The sequence below is a fragment of the Stegodyphus dumicola genome, chromosome 10, assembly GCF_044657685.1.
Source record: "Stegodyphus dumicola isolate Sdum_Otavi_A_Nest chromosome 10, ASM4465768v1".
Lineage (NCBI taxonomy): Eukaryota > Metazoa > Arthropoda > Arachnida > Araneae > Eresidae > Stegodyphus > Stegodyphus dumicola.
Genome location: NC_140777.1, coordinates 31,216,793 through 31,238,555, shown reverse-complemented (window position 1 = coordinate 31,238,555; position 21,763 = coordinate 31,216,793). Strand labels below are relative to the sequence as shown.

The 21,763-nt window shown below is 31.5% G+C and overlaps 1 protein-coding gene across 1 annotated transcript in view; it reads left to right on the top strand.

Moving 5' to 3' along the window:
• Nucleotides 1–21,763, top strand: part of Got2 (glutamate oxaloacetate transaminase 2) — a 74,140-nt gene that overhangs the window by 8,684 nt on the left and 43,693 nt on the right. Inside the window, exons 3-4 of the mRNA XM_035357158.2 lie at nt 8,336–8,464; nt 14,379–14,438. Of these exons, the coding sequence (XP_035213049.1) occupies nt 8,336–8,464; nt 14,379–14,438 (189 nt within the window). The remainder of the gene's footprint in view (nt 1–8,335; nt 8,465–14,378; nt 14,439–21,763) is intronic.

The window sequence follows — 21,763 nt, the reverse complement described above, 5'->3', positions numbered from 1 at the left end:
CAAAATTAATTTTAAGTATAGAGATATAACAGTTTATGAGACATACAACAGTTTTTGTGCTGTTTAAAACTATCATGTCTTTTGAGAAATAACTGCCATCATCTGTGAAATGTTTGGGTACTTATTAATTATACTGTTGGCAAAACCAGGGCTGTGGAGTCTGTAGAGAAAATGACTGACTCCTTTAATTTTAAAGACTCTTGACTCCTACTCCCTCATATATATATATATATATATATATAATGTTGTATGAACTTAAATCCATTTAGTGTGAATACAAGTTATTATTACTTGCGCAATTGCTGCAAAGTTAGTTAATAATAAATTATTTCCTAAACAGTATTGATTAATTGATTATATTATCTCCTAAGTTTAATTAAAGTAGAATTATTTTAAAAGTGTGCATCCATACTGGTAAGTTATATTTTGAAAGATGTTTTGAAGTAATTTGAAAGCAAAATGTTAAAATGTTTTAACGGGGACTGGAGTTAAATCATCACGAAGAATAATATTTCAATTGTAAAAGGAAAAATTAAAACATGTAATTATTGTCATTGATCGGAAATTAGTTGACTTTTCAAGGGGAACAAACCAACTTCTGTTCAATGAGCAATAATTGATAAAAATACGTAAATATGAAAGTGTTTTGTCTTTACTCAAGTTATAAGTTAAAGCGAAATCGGCAATTCTAGTCAGGCCAATTATTTCCGCGAATAGTTGCTACTCAAGGAACTTATTCTCATGAAGCATTTTAGTCAATTCAATTTGGAGTAAAAATCAATTACTGTAGAGAAATCCTGTAAAACTCGAGTAACCGTCCCCGACACTATCATCTTTATGTATTTGAGTACTATATTATTATTAGTAGTAGAAATTAAACATTGGAAATTGTCATTATGAAATCGAATTCAAAGTAAAGTTGAAATAAACATAGAAGATTATAAAAAAGATAAATAATGCAAACTTTGTAAAAACGAATCAAAGAAAACATAAAAATAATATAAAAATAATATAGAAAATAATATAAATAAGATAGTGAATGTACATGAAGATATAAAGGCCAGAAAGGTATTAAGTAACTTACATTCTTTCTAGTGGGGGAGTTGGCAAAGTGTTCTCTTCGTGTCTGACTCAGAAGTGTAGGGTGTCCGAAAATTCTTAGCGGCAGTAGGGGCTTTGAATAATATCAGTCGGTAAGACTTGGGTGAAGTAATTTATGGTAGTGGGTGGGACTTGGAATTCTTGAGGGATGTATTTTGTGGAGTTCTTATCTGAGAGAGACCGTCTGTTAAGATTTTTTAGAAAATACTAGTGAATGGAAATTAATTAATTTCTGGCTAATTGTCGTGTCGCAATGATTAAGAATTTAAGAAAGGAAAAAGGCATTTTCGCTGTCCAAGAGCTAATAGACAGTCTAAAGGCAGGAAATAGGCCCATTTTTTTAGTAACAGTATAGTAACAGTATATGTCTGAAGACAATTAGCTTTTTACAACATATGCAATAAGTAATTACACTATACACAAATCTTTCAACTGACAGTCATCCAACTTATACCGCCTTCTCAGGTTTAGGAATAAATTATCATATCCCTATCAGTTAAGTGATTTAGAGTGAGTATTTAACGCCTGCTCTTTTAAGGCAATGGTTGATAAATTGACAGGGAATTAGATTATTTTTGAGAATTTTGATAAGGATCATAATTTTGCGTTGTAAATATATTGTATCTGTGCATATAGTTTTAATACGTTGTATTTGATTAATTATAGTATTGTTTATTACTTTTTTGGATATGTTGGAGTTCCAATTTATTAATTTGTTAGTATTGAAATTGAAGTTTCTTGTTTTGTCAAAAAGTAAAATTTTTTTGTAGTTAATGATTTGAAGATCTAGAAAGTCTATGCTATTTTGTGAATTATTAGTTTTATTAAGTTTAAGACAATTCGGATAAATGTCGGAGTTTTCAATTTTACCAAAATTATTAATTGTAATAAGGTCATCAATATATCTATAGGTGTGTTTGTAGTAATTTAACTCTTGTGGTTGTAGATTTTTTTGGAAGTTAAATTCTTTGACAAATAAAAAGATATTACAGATCGAGGTGCTGGAATGTAAGCCCATTGGCAATCCTCTGACTTGTTTAAAAAGTTGATTTTGAAACTTGATGTAGTTATGAAAAAGTGTGCATTTTAGGTAGGTTTTCCATTTGTCAAGAGTCATGATATTGAGTATATTAGGGAAAAGTTTTGGTAGATCAAGTAGACTGGTATAGATTTCTTCTAGAGAAAGTGAGGTATATAAGTTTTCAAAATCATAGCAGTTAATGTTTTGGATGTTAATGGTATGAATGGTATTAATGACAGGAGTGTTATTATGAATGATCTAGCAATAGTTATGATTAGTGTTACAATCATTGAAAATAAATTTACAGATTTTATTAAGTTGAATTGAAAAATAATAGTCTATATTTTTCTTGTAATTATTAGTTCCATTAGCTATAAATCTAAATTTTATTGGTGTTTTATGGAATTTGGGAATCGCATAAAGATTAGTAAATCTGTTGTAGTTAGCATTGAAAGTAATATTCAGTTTCTTATGAAAAGTTTTAATCCTGTTTATTATAGATGTTTCTGTAAGGTTGGCTGATTGATAAGTAGTTGCGTTGAGAAGTTCTTTATGAATAATCTCAGTGTAGAATTGTTTTCATATAATGCTAAAGTTATTAGTTGCTTTATCTATTTTTGTAATAGTAAAAAGCTGTTTTAATTTACTAATATCTGATGTAAGTTGCGACCAATTCAGTGTACTTTTAAATTTGAGGTGACTGATTTCTGTGGATATGCGTTGAAGAATTTTAGCTTTCCATTTTAAGAAGGTATCTATGGGTAAATTCAGTTGATAGCTTGCTTTAACTATAAATTCGTTGATGTTGTTTTCAAAAGTCTTGTAACAGTAATTTGTAGTAATGTTTCTGACTGGTCTAAATTTTGTACCATAACTCATCACTGTTTTTAGTTGATGGTTTTGTATGATATTCAGGTTGCCAGTAATTATGTGCTGGTGATGAGAATCTACGTAATTGCTGTAAATTGGTGTCTTACAGTGTCATTCTGCAGTTTCATCTATTTCATGATGGTTAGTAAGCAAGTTGCTTAAGGTCCTTTGATATTTAAATGCAATCATTGGTATTGTGTCAACTGCGGGGAAGTAATCTTTACAATCTCTGATTATTCTTGAGAAATGAATATTGTCAAACTGCGGATGCAGAAAATTGACTTTAAAATAAATTTTGCGTTGAGTGAGACTATTAGAGAGTCTGAAAAGACTAAAATCAAGAATCATGTCTTTAATGATTTGTATGTCGTCGTAGCTTTCTTGAATGAATTTTTTTAGTTTGATAAGGAATTTATTAGTACAGAGTGTAACCAGTTGAGAAGTTTCTTGGGAAAGCAGTCTGAGTCAAAAAAACATTTCAATTGTTTTTTCAATGCAAGTATATTCAAAGTGGATAAAAATCTTGCATTATTTTTTATTTTGCTTCCTCTTTTTCCTCTCTGTGTTTTAATGCTGTAGAGTTTAGATTGGCTGAAAATAGACTTCTTAGAAGTATCTCTATGACTATGTATATAAGTGTTAAGTCCATATGGATAAAGTGAACGTTGTTTTAGTATATAGAGAGATTCCTGAAAAATTCGTGTTTTGTGATTGGGTATTATATCTAGTATCTGAAGTTGAATAGAGTTGAAGTCATGGTGTTTAAAGTGTTCTAATTCTGCTGTATTAAGTTGTGATGGTGTATTTATTTTAATGCTATTTTCTTATGCGTTGAATTTTTTGATTTGAGCTCTATGGTTATTGATTGCTGCAACCTTAATGCAAGAAAGGAAGTATAATAGTAAATAGCTATCTAAGATTGATGTTTTAATTTAGATGAAATGTTAATTTCGTATAATACATTTTTATTATTATAATTTATATAAAAAAGGCTAAACATGACTGAATGGAAGCATAAGAGTAAATAACTATTTCAGATAATTTTTATAATTTATATAAAAATTGCTAGCCTGCATCGCTATTTCGCTACTGAGTTATTGCTAAAGCTTAATTTCATCTTGTTGGTTGTTCAAACAAAATTTTCTATAATGAATGATGCCTTTTCTATGAAAAAATTCTCGGTAAAATGCAGAATCGCCCACTTATTTGTTTGCCGCTTTTTACAAGGGTAAAAACAATTGGATTTTTGTCAATTTTCTTTTACTTTTTAAGTGAAAATAGGTTGATGTGTACATAGAAAAAGTCAAGTGTGTGCGCAGTGCCATTTTTGTGCAAATCTGGGATTTTTTTCTAAAAGTGAAAATAGGTCTATGTGTACATGGATACCGAGTATGGGCAATTCTTAAAAACGCGTCAAGCAGTGGGTGATTCTGGACTTTACCCAAAATTCTATTGCAGACTTTTCTTCATGGGCAATTTCCAAATTTTTAAATCCATAGGATATCAAAAAAAGGATTTAAAAATTAAACTAGTATTTCAGTGGCATCTAAAGAAATATAGAACTATATAAACTTATGCAATCTGAAATCGGCGCGTACGCTAGATTTGGCGCGCTGTTAAATGGGTGTGTTTGCTAGATTTAGCACTTTTGCACATACATTTTCACTGCAATTTTTTTACGGTCCTCAAAACGGAATAGTACTGTTATTTCTAAGAAACAGTAAAACAGTATAGCTTCAGCAAGATCTTCTTTCTTGGAGGACCATAAATCCGATTTGATAAATTTCAGAGCTGAGAAGACTTGAGTAGTACACGCTGACTTGAGTAGAAGGAAGAGCTGTTATTGTTGGGGCTACTTCTTTTAACTTTTCAGGATAGATTTTTATAATTTCTAAAAGAGATTAAAAGAGGTGTCTTGAAAGAGCAATCGTATTTTTCTCTGTCTTCAAAGGCTGTGTAGAAATCTTGTTTGTAATTCTTCATTTTTATATCTAAAGGCTCTTGGTTCTTTATTTTCATTCGCTTTGTCTTAGCCTTTTCAATGTTATCCAAAAATATATCTCAAAATCTAATTCATCACTGAAAGAGGATGATAGAGACTCAATTGCAATGTCTGCAGTTTGACTGTCCTGATTTGAATACTCCAACTGTTCTGAAAATAATTTCATTCTTATTGAAAGTTCATATATGGCTTTCTTTACCTTCTTAATTTGTTCGTCATCCAACAAAATTCGGTGTTTTGGATCTACATATATTGAACATAGCAAGATCTTATTGTCTAAGCAAGCTAGTTTCTCTTTTCTTCATTGAAGAAATGATTCCTTCTGCAATAAACCCTCCATTTTAAAAAGAACAAACATCCTATTCTCACCTCCCATTAATTCTTCAGGTTGCAGCTTTTGTGGCTATAGAAAGAAGAGTTTCCAATTCTGCAAGATTCTTCTACAGTCTTTCTGTTAAGTGAAACATTAGGGTTATCTACATCTTTTAAAAAAGTTCTTAATTCTAACAGCTTCTATATCATCAAATATGTACTTCTTCATTGTGTTGCTTGATCAATAATTGTTCTTTTTCTTGCTCGCTTCTTGAGAACGGCATCAATTTTGGGAATTCTTGCTGCTATTGCTGCTTGCCTAAATTTACCAGAGAGATTTGTAACTAAATGAATCAGTTTAATCACTAATGCCAAATATCACATCTATCCTCCTCCCTCATATTTATTAACATGTCAATAAAATAGAAAATAACTATTTATTAATGTATATAGTTCATTAAAAATAATAACTCAGTTTGTCATTAATTTGTTTTTCAACACACTTTAACTTCATTTCAAATTCAAACTGTCCAGCAAAAATTGGAGTCGGAGTCGACCTGCTTTTAGCGACTCCCACTGCCTGTTTTTCCTACTCCTTTTACTCCAAACTCTGCCCAACTCCGACTCCACAGCCCAGGACAAACTTTAGGGATGTATATTATATGTCAGGTACTTTGCTAATTTTTTTCTTTCTTAGTCAATAACTTTCATTTGATTTCATCATGGTACTTAATTCCATCTATTTTTTTCATTCATTTTTCTGTTTGGGTAATGAATACATTTCAAAGGTTGTTTTTATGAGTTTATTTGAGTTGTTTATGATTTTGTCTGGTGTATTAAGTTTATGGACAAAATCTGATACAGTCAAAAGTCGTTAATCCGGACTCGTCGGGACTTCGGCGATTCCGGATTATAGATCATCAGTTTAAATCTGGTAAGATGGCATGCAGAAATTACAAAATTAAAAATATGAAACTGTAATTTATGAAATAAAGAACAATTATGATCTAAAAGGTATCAAAATTTACAAAAAGAAAAAGCTTAATATATTTTTTTTTATTTTATTAAACATTTCTTTCAATGTAAGTTGCTTCGTTTCATGTGATAATACTTTCTCTTTAATTCTATTAAACAGATATAATTTCTTGTTCAGTTACAAAGTTCCGCTGTTCAAGTCCTATAACTGCTGTGTCGAGAATACAGACTAATTTGTCAATCGAAATTTTTTCGTTTTCAATAACCTCTGTGTCACTTTCTACACTATCGGAAGTGAATTATAATGACGAGGAATTTGATTTAAATCATATCAAAGACGGAGTACATCGAGATGAAATACTACACTTAGTAAGGAATTATAAGCCAAATAAAATAAAAACATCTGCCCTGAAGATAAGGATAGTGCTGACAGATCAACTTCCAATCTGCCGCGTGAAATTGATAAACAGATTTCGGATTTCGAAACATACTTTCGCTTTGTAGATACAAATTACATATTAGTAAATATTTATCGGAAATTCTATTTGACATAATCGAAAGTTCAAGCTTACTTTTATGAAATTGCTCTAACAATCGGCAAAAGATAATAAGCCGGATCCAATTCGAAGATTAAGGAGCAACGCAATCTGCAACATTATACCGTCCGTTACACATTAAACGCGCATGCGCACAAACATATTCGCAGCCGTAAAGGTCTTACGTGCACCACGCATGCGCAGAAAGTTTGTAGCTTTGAAGTCCGGATTATAGATCATTCCGGATTATGGGTGTCCGAATTAACGACTTTTGACTGTATATATACATTGCATACCTGATCAGGCTTTCTTCAGACCAGTTTTGTTTGAACAAGTTGCTATGATTTGCTAGAATTTATCATTTCCATAACACATTTTCACTAACATTTAACTTTAGTTTATGGGAATTATGATATTAGAAATACAGTTCTAACCTAGTTTCCAGCACTGAAAATTTTCCAAAAGGTTGATTGTGATTCTAAGTGGTTGAAAACTAGTATTTTGCTTGTAATCAATTATTTTTAATGATTTTGGGACAGTTATTTCAAAGTTTTTAAAACAGATTTCATTTAAACTCTTCTGGTCTTCTAGCTGTCATCACAGTCCTCACCGAGACCAGAAAGTTGATGTAAATTTTATGATAAACACCATAGTTTAAAAGTAAGAGGTTAATTTTAACTGTAAGCCTATGCGAGCTTGCTTCATATTGGTATTGCTTCATATTGGTACTGTGTTGACAGACAAAATCTCCCTACTGTGTTGCGAGTGACTAGAATAGTACTGTAGTGCCTTATTGATTTGTTTTATGAATTTAAATACAGTTAGTCTAGTTTATTGCAGTTTTGATCGTTTGATATTGTTATATAGATTAGTTTAACTTATCAGTTAGGGTAAATTTGAAGGGAAATATGCCAATGTTAAGTATAAATTTTAAAATTAATCCAAATTTTAGAATCAAAAATATTAAAAAAAAGTGATATCTTAATAAATACATTACTTATATTTAAAATCTTAACAGATTAAAAAAATAAGAGTTGTATTTGAATAAATATTTTTCTTCAAATCATTTTGTTAGAACTTCAAGTTAGTGTACAAGTCTTTACCTACTATTTATAGTACTTAAATCTAATGAAATATAGAACATGCAAGTGTGGTTTAAAAGCAAATCTGATAAGTGTGTGTGTCTTGATAACTGCAGTGCAACTTACATGCATATAATTACAGTACTACATATAATCTGTGGACATTGAAAAATATGACACTTCTAACATAGCGCCATAGCTTTCTTGATAAGTTGATATAGAACTAATTTCAATTCTTATAAGTTCGAAAAGTTTCAGTAATGTTGTACATAATCTTAGGATTTCATGGAATCTTAGTTAAGAAACTCAGAAATTATAATGCGTTCAGGTTATAAATTAAAATAAGGAATTACAAGCTCTGAAAAGTGAATTTTATGTACCCAGAGAGTTTTTATAGTTATTTTTATGTTCTAATTGAATTGTCTCCTTCAAATAGGCAGAACAAAAATTAATGTCACAAAGTTTGGATAAAGAATATGCTGGCATTGCTGGGATAGCTGACTTCTGCAGTGCAGCTGCTAAATTAGCTTTCAGTGAAAACAGTATAGTTATTAAAGATAAATTGGTATGTATTTTTTAATTGTGAATTTTAAACACTTAACAATAAATATGTAAAATCCTTTCTTGTAGAGGATGATTACAATTAAATATTTGTGTCCAGAGTTCTGCATTGAAAGAACTGCATTTTTTTATATTTAATTGTGATTTTTTTAAAGGATTAGGGAAGTAATTATTTTAAAGTATTATCTGTAAAGTAGAGCGTTATTTTCTTGAACTTCATAATTATTCTGAAAATTTTCAGTTATATAAAGGAGTCGCATATTTTTCTTTTTTACAAATTGTGAACAATTTATATTTACTTAGTCATGCATTATTCATTAAACTCATCTATAGATATGAAAGCATACTGCCCTTTAGAAATTTTTGAATAAGATAATGAGAAAAAAATTAATTCAGTTATAAAAAGGGTAGAAGGGGCATTCATTGCTCATGTCAAATAGTATTTATTTCAGGTGGAAACTGTTTGCCCATTGCCTCTATAATGGAATCAGAATAATTCCTCCTGCTTGGTTCTTGCTTCTTTCTCCAAATAAATTTTGACAAATAGGATGTGAGATGTTTCCGTGTTGTATTTTATTTCTTCGTTTAGCCAATCCCCCATAAACATTTAATAGTTTGCCTATGAACACTTATTTCCCGGATCCGTGAAATTATATTTGTGATTAGATGGAAATAGCCAGCTTCTTAAAGTTCCTGAATTTTGCACCCTTTCCAACAGTCTGAATAAATCCATGGTTCCATCATTAATAGTTTCTTTGATGCACTGCAAAAGACAACATGTTAGGTACCACTAGCAAAAATATTTCTCTCATCTCTCTGCAGATCCCTCCAAAAACTCATTGTTGAGGAAAAACATAACCCATACTGTTTCTTTTGGTAAATAGGCTCTTGTCTATTTTGACAGTTAGACCAGGGCCTCATATTCCCCCCCGTCTCCTGTCCCCAAACATTTGTACTATATAAATAGTTGTTCCAATTAACTACAGTATTATGTGACATGTCAAGTTCGTCTTGTCAAAATTGAAATTAGGTAAATTTTATAGATGTAAGTTGTTTAAGTTGTTTCGTTTTATGTGCTAATACTTTCTCTTTAATTCTATAAACAGGCATAATTTCTTGTTCAGTTACAAAGTTCCTCTGTTCAAATCCTGTAATTGCTGTGCCGAGAATACCGACTAACTTGTCAATCGAAATGTTTTCATTTTTACTAACCTCTCTGTCACTTTCTTCATGCCTTTATCCATTTTTTGCAACAATTCCACTTTTTGTTTGATGGACATCGAAACATTATTTGTTTACTTTATTAAACATTTCTTTGAATGCGCGCATGCATAAAGCATACATTGCGCATAGTCGAAATTAGAAAATTGCAACCAGAAAACTATTTGATGTGTATTCGTGATATTTATAATGACGAGGAAATTGATTTAAATCATATCGGAGTACATCGAGATAAAACACTAAATTTAGTAAGGAATTATTAGCTGAATAAAATAAAAACATCTGCCCTGAAGATGAGGATAGTGCTGAGAGATCAACTTCCAGTTCATTGCGCACCGCGACGTCCCCCCCCCCGCAGAGCAGCATGAAATTGATAAACAGATTTCGGAATGGTTAGAGAAACAAATCACCTCTTCATGGCTTTATCCAATTTTTGGAGCAATTCCTTTTTTTGTTTAATGGACATCGAAACATGCTTTCGCTTTGTAGATCTTTTGGCAGTTTCAGAATTGGAAACTCTTTTTGACATAATTGAAAGTTCAAGCTTGCCGGATCCGATTAGAAGATTAAGGAACAACACAATCTGCAACATAAACTATAATTTTAGCCTAGCTTATACCATCCATTATACATTAAACGCGCATGCATAAAGGTATTATGCACATGTGTAAACGCTGTGTTTACTCATGCGCAGGAAGTTTGTAGCTTTGAGGTCCGGATTAAAGACTTTATACTGTATTAATAAGAGGAATAAAACTGCGATTTAATTTTTAAAAGTTCATTATATTGAGGTTCGAAGTGAGATATATTGATTCTAAGAAATGAGGCTAAATGCTCATCTGTCAGTTTACTGAAATAATTCTTTCTAAGGTTTATAGTTGAAAACACTTGTTCACGTATATAAGATAAAGCAAACAGCACTGATTTTCTGGGCGTGATATATTAAATTTGCGAAACGTACTTTCGATAATGATTTGTAAGACTCCATACTTTGGCATAATTAGGAACAGCTGCTTGAGATGATTGTTAGATTGAAACTCAATTAATTCAAGCTGCAAATCTTACCCCACTGCTTCGCAATTTATGTTGAAAGGCAGGGTAAAAATATCCACTTCTGTTTGAATGGCACTGAAATCTTGAAATCTTCGAACTCAAAATGCAGATTTTTCAGGCCATCTTCATAATAAGCTTCTCTTCTGTTACTGAGGGTATTGAATTTAACCTCAGGAAATGAGACAAGTCATTCTTAGCTAGCTGCACAGCAAACAGACTAAGTTTAATTAAGTTTTTTTTAAGAGGTCTCATTCATCTAAGTTGGATTCCCATATGTTTACTCCCCGAGAAAGAGATAACTCTTGTTGGAGGCAATCTACAGCTATAACTAACTAAGAACTTCTGCTTCTAATACTTTACCAATTGAAAGCTGTCTGTGCTTGCTGTTTCTGTCGATTTATGTTTTGTAAAACAAAAATAGAGAAAGTAAGATCATCAGTCTTTTGAAAAAAAGGAAAAAGAAAATAATACTTAAGCAAAGTAGAAAAGGAGATGGATATATAATATATAAATATATATTTCTTTTAATTTGCTTCGGACCGGCAAATTATTCTATCCGCGGGCCGGATAGAACCTTCCGGAGAGCCGTAGTTTGCCCATCGCTGCCTTAGAAAGTCCTCCATGAAAGCATCCCTTCCTTCTAAAGTCCAGATTTAACTTGAAAGAGATGAAAATAAATAGGTTAGGTTATTTAATTACAGCAAAGCCTCGAGGGCTATCTGTCTAAGGGGAGGGATGCCTTCTTGGAGGACTTTCTAAGGGAAACTGGCTCATACACGTTACACATGGGGAAAACCACGAAAACACCCATTCAGCCAGCCTGTTCGCGGTGAAAATACATAAAAAATTTCTGTTTTGCATTTAAAATCCTAAGCAGAAAATATTTAAGTAAATACATTTTGTATATAAATCATTTAGTAAGAAATAAGTGTACTTTCTGAATATCCGCACCTCCACGAAAAAGTCGTGAACACATTGCTGACTTTGGAGAGCAGTTGCCAACTCATTACCTGGATTTACATGATCCTTAAAAAAAGTTAAAAGTATATAGGTTTTTTGAAAATGATTTTTGATTCTTAAAAGTCCTTAATTTCGGACAAAATTAGCAAAAGGCCCTTAATTTTACTCATCTGACATTTCTGTTTTGTGGAATTTTTTGTTATGGGATTTATTTCTTATTTTTTGAAGAGCACTGAAAACAAAGTTATTTGCATTTTCTGCTTTTTGTCCTAGAAGTTGCCTTAATATGTTTATCTTCCCTTTATTTTCTCATCTCTTTACCAGACACAAGCATGGAAACTTACTATTTTTAATTCTAATCTTGTCACATGGACAGGGATCAGTAGAAAGAAATTTTTCTATTAATAAAGAAATTGAAACCTGACAATTTAAATTAAAATATTCATCTTTTGTTTCACAGTGTAGTACACAAGTAATTTCGCCACTGGTACAATCTATGGATCCTGAATTCTGCTGTCCATTGTCTGCCCTAAATTCTAAAAATTTTTCCAGCCCTAAATTTTGTTGCCCATTGCTTCACTAAAATTAAATAAAATTCTCCTGCACTGCCTCAAGTGTTGACCCTGATTGTGTATCATTTCACATTTATTCTCAATAGTATTAAAAAAATAAAATTAGCATCTTCTATGCATTCTAAATACATGCAGTTATTTAAGATAACAAAAATCTTCAACTAAATCTAAAATTCTAAAATGAAGAGAAAACTTATTAAGAAAGAAGTTAATTAAATAAAGAAAATTATTCTTTAAAAATATATTGTTAAAACATTAAGAAGCTAGGGGATGAAGCAGAGACTAGTGGGAATTTTGATTTGTTTACCGAAAAAAAAAAACATTTTAAAGAGAAGAAAATTGATTTAAACTAGCTAAAGTATCAAGAAAATTTTCAAATTAAAAAGATGCATAAATATTTTATTGTTTTATTGCTATGAAGCATACATATTTTGTAGCTTTTTTCATGTAATTATCCTAATATTGTTTTAGAATCAGTGTTATAAATTACATGTATGTCATCTGTATTTTAAAATGTAAAATGTTCTTAGGTTATGATTTTAATAGTGCTTTTTTAACAGACATTTTGTAGAAATAAAAAATATTAATAGTGACAGTGTAAATCTATAATGACTTAGGGTATCTAACTACATATGTAAATATTTGTAACTAATTTGCTCGCCCTTAGAAGTTATCTCTTCGTGTTGAAGTGAGTTATTGCCTTTCCTTAATCCTTATTGCTGATGTAAGATACAACAAAAAAATGTGTAAAAATTAATGTAAAACTTTATTCTTTACAGTTAATGTTACTTAAAGTAATGTGAACTAAATAATTAAACTATTCTGATCAGTGGCTGGTTTTCAAGCAAGCAGCTGCAGTAGCAACAACTAAGTTTCTCTTATGAGTCATGCTGATTATTATTTTGCTTCACAATTTAACTTATGCCACTTGTTTAATTTGCATAAACATAAAATTTGTATAAACGTCTGGACTGAGCAAGTATATGACAAAATGAGGCATAAAAGAATGAATCAGTATAAAGGTGATAGTAAAATTTAAATATAAAGCCACTGATTGTCTTTAAAATATATGAGACTATTATAAATGTAAAATATAAATATTTTAAGAACTTTTATAATTTTATGCTAATTACCTAAAAAAAGTTTATGAAGTTGATTTTATTCTTGAATTTGTTTTATAACCAAGTTATATATTATATTATGTTTCATAATAATATATCCTGCTTACAGATTTATTTTATTCTTACAAATTACAAAAGTGAAGTTCGGATGTAGATAATTGCTTTAGTTTGTTCAGTTCAGGTGTGTAATTTTTTCATTGATGGTCCTTAAAAGTACTTAATTTCCATGTGCAGAAATGTGTACTAGTCCTGATTGTCGATTAATTTTCCCCTAACCTAATGCAAGGAAGGCAACAGTCATTTTCAAAATGGTGGTGCACTAAGAATTCCATACAAGATCAATAAGTCAAACTTAAAAAGCTAGAAACATGAGTAGTAAAACAATTTTTTCAAAAATTCTTTTTTGCATTGTTGTTGTGCTCACATGCACAAAAACCTGTTTTTGTTTAAAAAAATCAAAGAACCACTTTATCCACACCAGTTCGGCATTGTGCACTGCCCCAAACAGACATGGGCTATGTGCATACCTGGGTTGCCACATGAATATTTTTTGTTAATTACATAGGTTGCCACATGACTATTTTGGCAACATATTATTTTGCCTTATAAATACCTTGCCGCCACTTTGTAGTGAAGGTGCAGTTAATCAGAAAGTACCGAAATAAGTTACAAAGAATGATACATTATCTCTAAAATATTATACAGAAAAAATTATTTTAATGTTAGTATAACAGTTATTAATTAATTATATTAATATATTAAAAATATGACTTATAATAATATTATAAGTCATATTTTTGGTAACAATCTTTATTTTGTCAGAAATTTTTATGATTCTGTTTTGTAATTTATTTGTAGTGAAACTGTATTAAATAAGATTCATGTTAAGTAATATATTGAGTGAAGCATGATCTTATATCTGTTATACTTTGTCATTTGTGTGCAATTTAAATGATTTTTGATAAAATTTAAATTGGTGTTAATTTTCCAGAATGCTACAGTCCAGGGTATATCCGGTACTGGTTCTCTGTATATTGGAGCTGCTTTCATTGTAAGTAAAGGAGATGTTTTATAATACTCTGAATGTCTAACTAAAGATATCTAAAACATTTATCAGCTGATTTGAGGAATGACCTTTCCAAATATTTATGACAATTATGAGTAAATACTGCATTGTATAGTGTAAAGTTATTTTGTTATATAGTGTTTTTTTTCAGGGTGTGTGGGTCCTATTATTAAGATTTTTTTTTTGGCTGAGAAGATTATATGCATGAAACTATTTAAGCAAACAGAGTGATACTTAGAGTTAATAACACAAGTTGGCACTTAACCAGAAGTACTGCATGTTTGGTGACTTTTGATTCCATGTTAATGTTTTAGACTTTAACCCATTATACAATTCTTAAAAAGTTTGTAATGGAATTTTAGTGCCCCTCCTTTTTTTTTTTTTTTAATTCTCCATTGTAAATGTGTACTTAAATATGTTTGGCTGCCACACTGTTTTATTTTTAAATTTGATTGCATATATTTTAAATTAGAGCTATTATATTAAAAATGTAGCATATATTAATATTTTTAAGAAGTTACCTGTTTTTGCAAAAGTGACTTTTGAGCGAGAGTGATTTTTGAAAGGGAAAAGAGAGAATGTTGCATAGATTCAGTTAATTGTATGAATGCATTAGGAGAAGGATGACTTTGGATTATTTTTAAATGATTCATCATCACTAGAACTATCAAATGTATTACTAATAGTATATTTTCATAGAATATAATTAGTTGAGTAGGCTGAACTTTGCAATATCATGACATTCAAATGGCATACGAAATCCGTGCTGTTTTGAGACAGTATTTTTCTGGGAAGAGGTATATACAGTCAAAAGTCGTTAATTCGGACACCCATAATCTGGAATGATCTATTATCCGGACCTCAAAGCTACAAACTTTCTAACACGCGTCGCGTTGACGCATAGGCGTTTTACGCATGCGCGTAAGACCTTTACGGCTGCTCATATGCGTGTGCGCATGTGCTGCATAATACGTTTACGCATGCACATTTAAACATTTAATGTATAACGGACGGTATAAGCTAAAATTATCTAATTCAGTTAATGTTGCAGATTGCGTTGTTCCTTAATCTTCGAATTGGATCCGGCTTATTATTTTTTGCAGACTGTTAGAGCAATTTTATAAAAGTAAGCTTGAACTTTCAATTATGTCAAATAGAATTTCCGATGCAGGAGCTCCCAAAGGATCTACAAAGCGAAACTATGTTTCGATGTCCATCAAACAAAAAGTGGAATTGCTGCAAAAAATAGATAAAGGCATATCCTTTGTTTCTCTAACCATTCCAAAATCTGTTTATCAATTTCACGCTGCTCTGTGGCAGGGGGAGGGGGGAAACGCCGCGGCACGCAATGAATTGGAAGTTGATCTATCCTTATCTTCAGCACTATCCTTATCTTCAGGGCAGATGTTTTTATTTTATTTGGCTTATAATTCCTTACTAAATGTAGTATTTCATCTCGATGTACTCTGTCTTTGATATTGTTGTTCAGAGGCCGATACTTAGAGTAAAGAAGCCATCGATTTAGGACAACACACTTTATTTACACGAATAATGAATAAAAATATCACACAGGAAATCATATTGAGCATCACACAGTAAATAATATATCTGCATCTCCCTACGCTCGAAGCTCGAATGACGGATGTGTCGGTAGAAGAGACAGCTGCGCCATCATAATTAATACGCATGCGTATAAGAAAAAACATTCGCTCGCCTTTACCCAACACACCCCTCCTGCGAGCAACATTTTTTCAATACAAAACTGAAATACAAACAATATATAACACATTACATTAAGGAATTAAGTAAATTACTTTCAATGTATACATTAATTTTTCTTCACTGACACTCCTAGTAAGAAAATCTGCAATCATATTATCAGTCTGTGAATATTCCAACTTAGTAACATTGTCCTTTGTTAAGTCCTTCATAAAATGGAAACGTAAGTTCATGTGTCTGGATTTCGTAGAAGATCGTGCACAGTTGATCCACTGGATGGCAGCTTGACTGTCTGTATTCAAGACCACTGCACCATTCAAAAATTGTTTACATTTTAATTCTGATAATAAATTTACAGTTCAAATAATATCCTTACAAATTTTAGAAACAGAAAATAATTCTGCTTCACAAGTAGACAGACTAACACTTCTCTGCTTACGACATTTCCAAGAAATCAATGAATCACCTAGTAAAATAGTACCAGCAGAAAATGACTTACCGTTTTCTGCATTTCCCCAGCTAGCATCAGCATATGCATTTAAAACTCCAAAATCATTGCTATAGAAAAGTTTTTTTATTTTTTGTACCTTTTAAATACCTTAATACCCTTTTAGCCAAAAGATAATGCCTTTTTTCTGGTACATGATTAAATTGTGACAAAAAAGTTGTTACAAATGATATATCAAGACGCGTTCTATTCGCTAAATATAAAAGTTCCCCAATTAATTCCTGATACAAAATTGCTTCAATTTTTTCATTTGTACATGAAAAACCTTTATCTGCCCCTTTAACGATTGGCGTTTTCACTGCTTTACAATTTTCCAGATTGTGTTTAGTCAATAAAGATTCAATATATTCTGCTTGAGACAAACATATACCATTTTCAAGTTTTTCTATTTGCATTCCTAAAAATTTTGAATTAGTGTTTTCATGTAACTCAAATACATTTTTTACTTTAGAAACAATATTTTCAAGCATTTCTTTATTATTACAGAATACAGCTAAATCATCAATATACAAACACAATATAAAAATGTTTTTGGTATCATTATAAATGAATATACAATTATCAGATGCTAACTGTACCAGCCCAAGTTTTTCTAATTCATTTTTTATTTTCATATACCAATTTCTACCGGATTGAGGCAACTCATAAATACTTTTCTTCAATTTACATACTTTACCTTCTCCAATCAGTTTTTCATAACCAGGTGGAGGAGTCATATATACATCCTCCTTTAAGTCACTGTACAAGTACGCTGTTTTTACATCATAAATTTTAACAGTCAAGTTTAATTTAGCTGAAAGTGCAAGCAATAATCTAAAACATTCAATGTTAACTACTGGTGAATATGATTCAGTATAATTCTTATTTTTTATTTGATTAAACCCAGCGGTGATTTATATTTTACTTCCCCAGAGTCTTCTTCCTTCAAAGTATACACCCACTTACTTTTTACTAATTTTGTTTTTTCAGGCCTCTCTACTATTTCCCAAACTTCGTGTTTATGCAATGAATCTAATTCATTTTCCATTGCGGATTTCCAGTCATACCAATTAGCACTTTGTTTTGCTTCTGAAAAATCATTCCGAACATTACTGATTATACTTGAGGCTAGTTGTTTTGATTTGAGCCTCTGGGATCCTCTTAATGGTATTTCATTTCCATATTTATTACTTTTTTCATAGCTATCAGATGTTTGGACTTCATTCCCCCTGTCATCACCCCCGCTACAACCGCTTATGTCGGCAATTTCGAAATTCGATGAGTCATCATATTCGCTTGCTTGGGTATTTTCCATAACAACCAATTCAAGGTGTGGTTTTTGATCTACTTTGTTTCCCCTTCCTTTTAATTCTTCAATATCCCAAGTTTCTAAGGTTTTATTTTTTCCCATATAATTACTACCCTTTAAAGATTCGTTAAATTTAACTGATCGTTCTTCAATTATTTTATTACTTGCTATATCATAAATATGATATCCTGTTCTTTCTCTAGCATATCCTAACATTATCTCTCTTTTCCCTGGTATGTCAAATTTGTTTCGCATTACTTTCGGAATGTGAAAGTATGCCACACATCCAAACCTTTTTAGATAGTTTAATTTGGGTTTTTTACCAGTCCAAATTTCTAAAGGAATTTTTTCTTTTCCTTTCCGGGGGTGTTAAATTTGATACTTGAGTACTAAAATTAATTGCTTCTGCCCAGAATTTTACCGGAAGCTCACTCTCATGTAGTAATGTCCTAGCTCTTTCTAAAAGAACTCTGTTTGCCCGTTCAGCTTTCCCATTACTCTCACTGTTATATGGAATTGTTTTTTCATGAAAAATACCTGAACTAGCAAGATAATTATCTAATTGTTGATTTACAAATTCTAAACCATTGTCTGTTCTCAAACGTTTAATTCTTTTACCAGTTAAATTTTCATACTTAGCTTTAAATTTACAAAATGCGTCAAACACTTCACTTTTACTTTTAAGAAAATAAGTAAAATATATTCCAGAAAAATCATCCACTAAGATCATAAAATATTTAGACCCACCAATTGATTCAGTTTGAACAGGGCCACATAGATCCAAATGAATTAATTCTAAAATTTCTGTACTCTGATTAATGTCAATATTTGGATGAGTTTTTCTAGTTATTTTACTTATGTCACAAGTTTCACACTTAAAATCACTTACATCATTAATATCAATGTATTCTTTCATTTTAAGCATATATTTTGGATTTAAATGGCACAATCTACTATACCAAAGTTCATAATTATTACCAGTACAATCATTAGCAATGCAAGATTCAGAATTATAATATGGTTCTAAATTAACTTCAAGCGTACCATTATTCTTAAATGCTTTAAAAAGTAATTCATTACGCCTACTAAAAACTAATACAGAATTATTCCTTGATTCAATTTTACATCCTCTATCCATTAAGGCAGTGAGTGACAATAAGTTATTTCTTAAATCAGGAATATAACTAACATTACTAATAGTCAAATTAATAAAACTAGAATTTTTTGTATTTATAGCTTTTGCTTTAACAGTACTAATACCTTCCGAATATATTTTTGAGTGTTTACCTGCCTGGTAAATTTCCCTCACCTCTGGTGTAATATTCTGAAACCAAAAGAAGTCTTTTGCCATGTGTCCAGTTGCACCACTATCCAGCAACCAAATTTTATCAATTCATCATTTTTTTCACGCGTAAGTTGAAGAGCAAAATCACTTTCTCTTTCATCAGAACGAGATGAAACGTTCACACTCGTAGGTTGCGACTTCTTTCTGTCCTTGTTACCTTTGGATAACTCACATTTTGAATTTTTGTTTCTGTAATAGCAGTCCTTTGCGATGTGACCAGGTCGTCGGCAAATGTAACAATTTCTTGGCTTATAGTTTTTATTCCTTCTTGATATGAACGCCTCTGCGTTGTTTCCATCAGGTCGTTTCCCATTCGTTGAATTGTGAACGGACTCTTCCTCACGGAGTATTTCGAGTACTTCATCAATTGTTTTTTCACGCTGAGTTTTTACAATTTCCCTAATGCGAGAGAATTTTCCACGAAGTCCACGGACTGTGTAAAACACCAGTTCCTGAGGAGATACATCTAGTCCTAGCGATTGACACTTAGTTGCTATTCCTCTCGCTCTTGCGATATAATCATTAGCCGACTCATGCAACTTCATTTCTAAATTTTTTAACTCATTACCAGCATCTATTTTTCGATCTTCGGCTTGTCCCGTAAATGTTGACTTTATTATTTCCCAAAGAATTTTTGCATTCTCTTCTGTGGAGAACTGAAGCGCCTGTTTATCCGATAGTGAAAGTTTTATATATGCTACGGCGTCAGCGTTTTTCTCATTCCACAATCTTTCATCTTTCTCGTCTAAATTTTCTGGTTTTACTGTTGAAATTACAGAGTCAAGTCTTTTCAGTGATAAGGCAGCTTTAATTTTCAATGACCAAATAAAATAGTTCTCTCCAGTTAATTCAGGAACGTTCCACTTCTCCATTTTTGGCTTCCATTAAGACACTTTCGGTTTCGACTTGGTATTTTATATCCAATTCTTCTTGACAAAACCACGGAGCTGCTACCATTTGTTGTTCAGATGCCGATATTTAGAGTAAAGAAGCCATCGATTTAGGACAACACACTTTATTTACACGAATAATGAATAAAAATATCACACAGGAAATCGTATTGAGCATCACACAGTAAATAACATATCTGCATCTCCCTACGCTCGAAGCTCGAATGACGGATGTGTCGGTAGAAGAGAACGCTGCGCCATCGTTAATACGCATGCGTATAAGAGAAAACGTTCGCTTGCCTCTACCAACAGATATGATGTTCCTCATCATTATAATTCGCTTCCGATAGTGAAGAAAGTGACACAGAGGTTATGAAAACGAAAAAATTTCTATTGACAAATTAGTCGGTATTCTCGACACAGCAATTATAGGACTTGAACAGCGAAACTTTGTAACTGAACAAGAAATTGTCTGTTTATAGAATTAAAGAGAAAGTATTATCACATAAAACGAAGCAACTTAAACAACTTACATTGAAAGAAATGTTTAATAAAGTAAACAAGTAAATATTAAGCTTTTTTTTTTTTTTTTTTTTTGTAAATTTTATACCCTTTAGATCATAATTGTTCTTTTTTTCATAAATTATGGTTTTATATTTTTTAATTTTATAATTTCTGCAGGTGCTTACGTATTATTGCAACCAGGTTGGCGCGATTTGTAAGTTTGAGTAAAAAAGTATGAATAGAAAGAAAATGTACATTTATTAATTACAGATAATTTTTAATACAGTTTTTTATATTATTTTGTTTTAAAATATAAAATAGCAATTAAACCCTTCCGGTTTCGAATTTGAATAAGTTGCAGAATTATTTTTTCGGCGGAAATCTTTTGGCTATTGCTTTTAGCACTGATTGAAAACAGTCTTTGCCATTAACAGCTTGAGCTTGGTGCCATATAAATTCAATAAGGTATGAGTCAAGATGATGACGGGCTGTTCCTCTCTGTTTTTTGTTGCGCCATTTGGCTGAGCCCCACATGCGCTCTACATGTTGTGTGTGAACGCCCGTGTTGGGATCCACAAAGTTATATTTGTGATTAACAGTTCCATGCAGAAATCCAGCATTTTCGAACTCACTTGTATTGTATCCTTTCCAGCAATCCGAATAAATGATGCATTCCTTCCTTGATATTTTCGCAAATTTTTTCAATGAGGGTAACTGCGCTTCTGTTAGGTACAGTGACCAAAAAAGTCTCTTTCTTTTCTCGGCAAATTCCGCCAAAAACCCATTGCTGTGGTAGTACACGCCTCATAACACGTAGGGTTGCCGTAAGTAGGGTCGCCAAATTTGGCGATTTATGCGAATTTTGGCCTGGTTGCTTTAATACGTAACTACCTTTCTGCATGCCATCTTACCAGATTTAAACTGATGATCAATAATCTGGAAAAATCGATAATCCGGAATCGCCGAAGTCCTGATGAGTCCGGATTAACGACTTTTGACTGTATAGGCTTAAGTATAAATTATGTTTTGTGTGATGTGTTAGATATTTAAAATTTC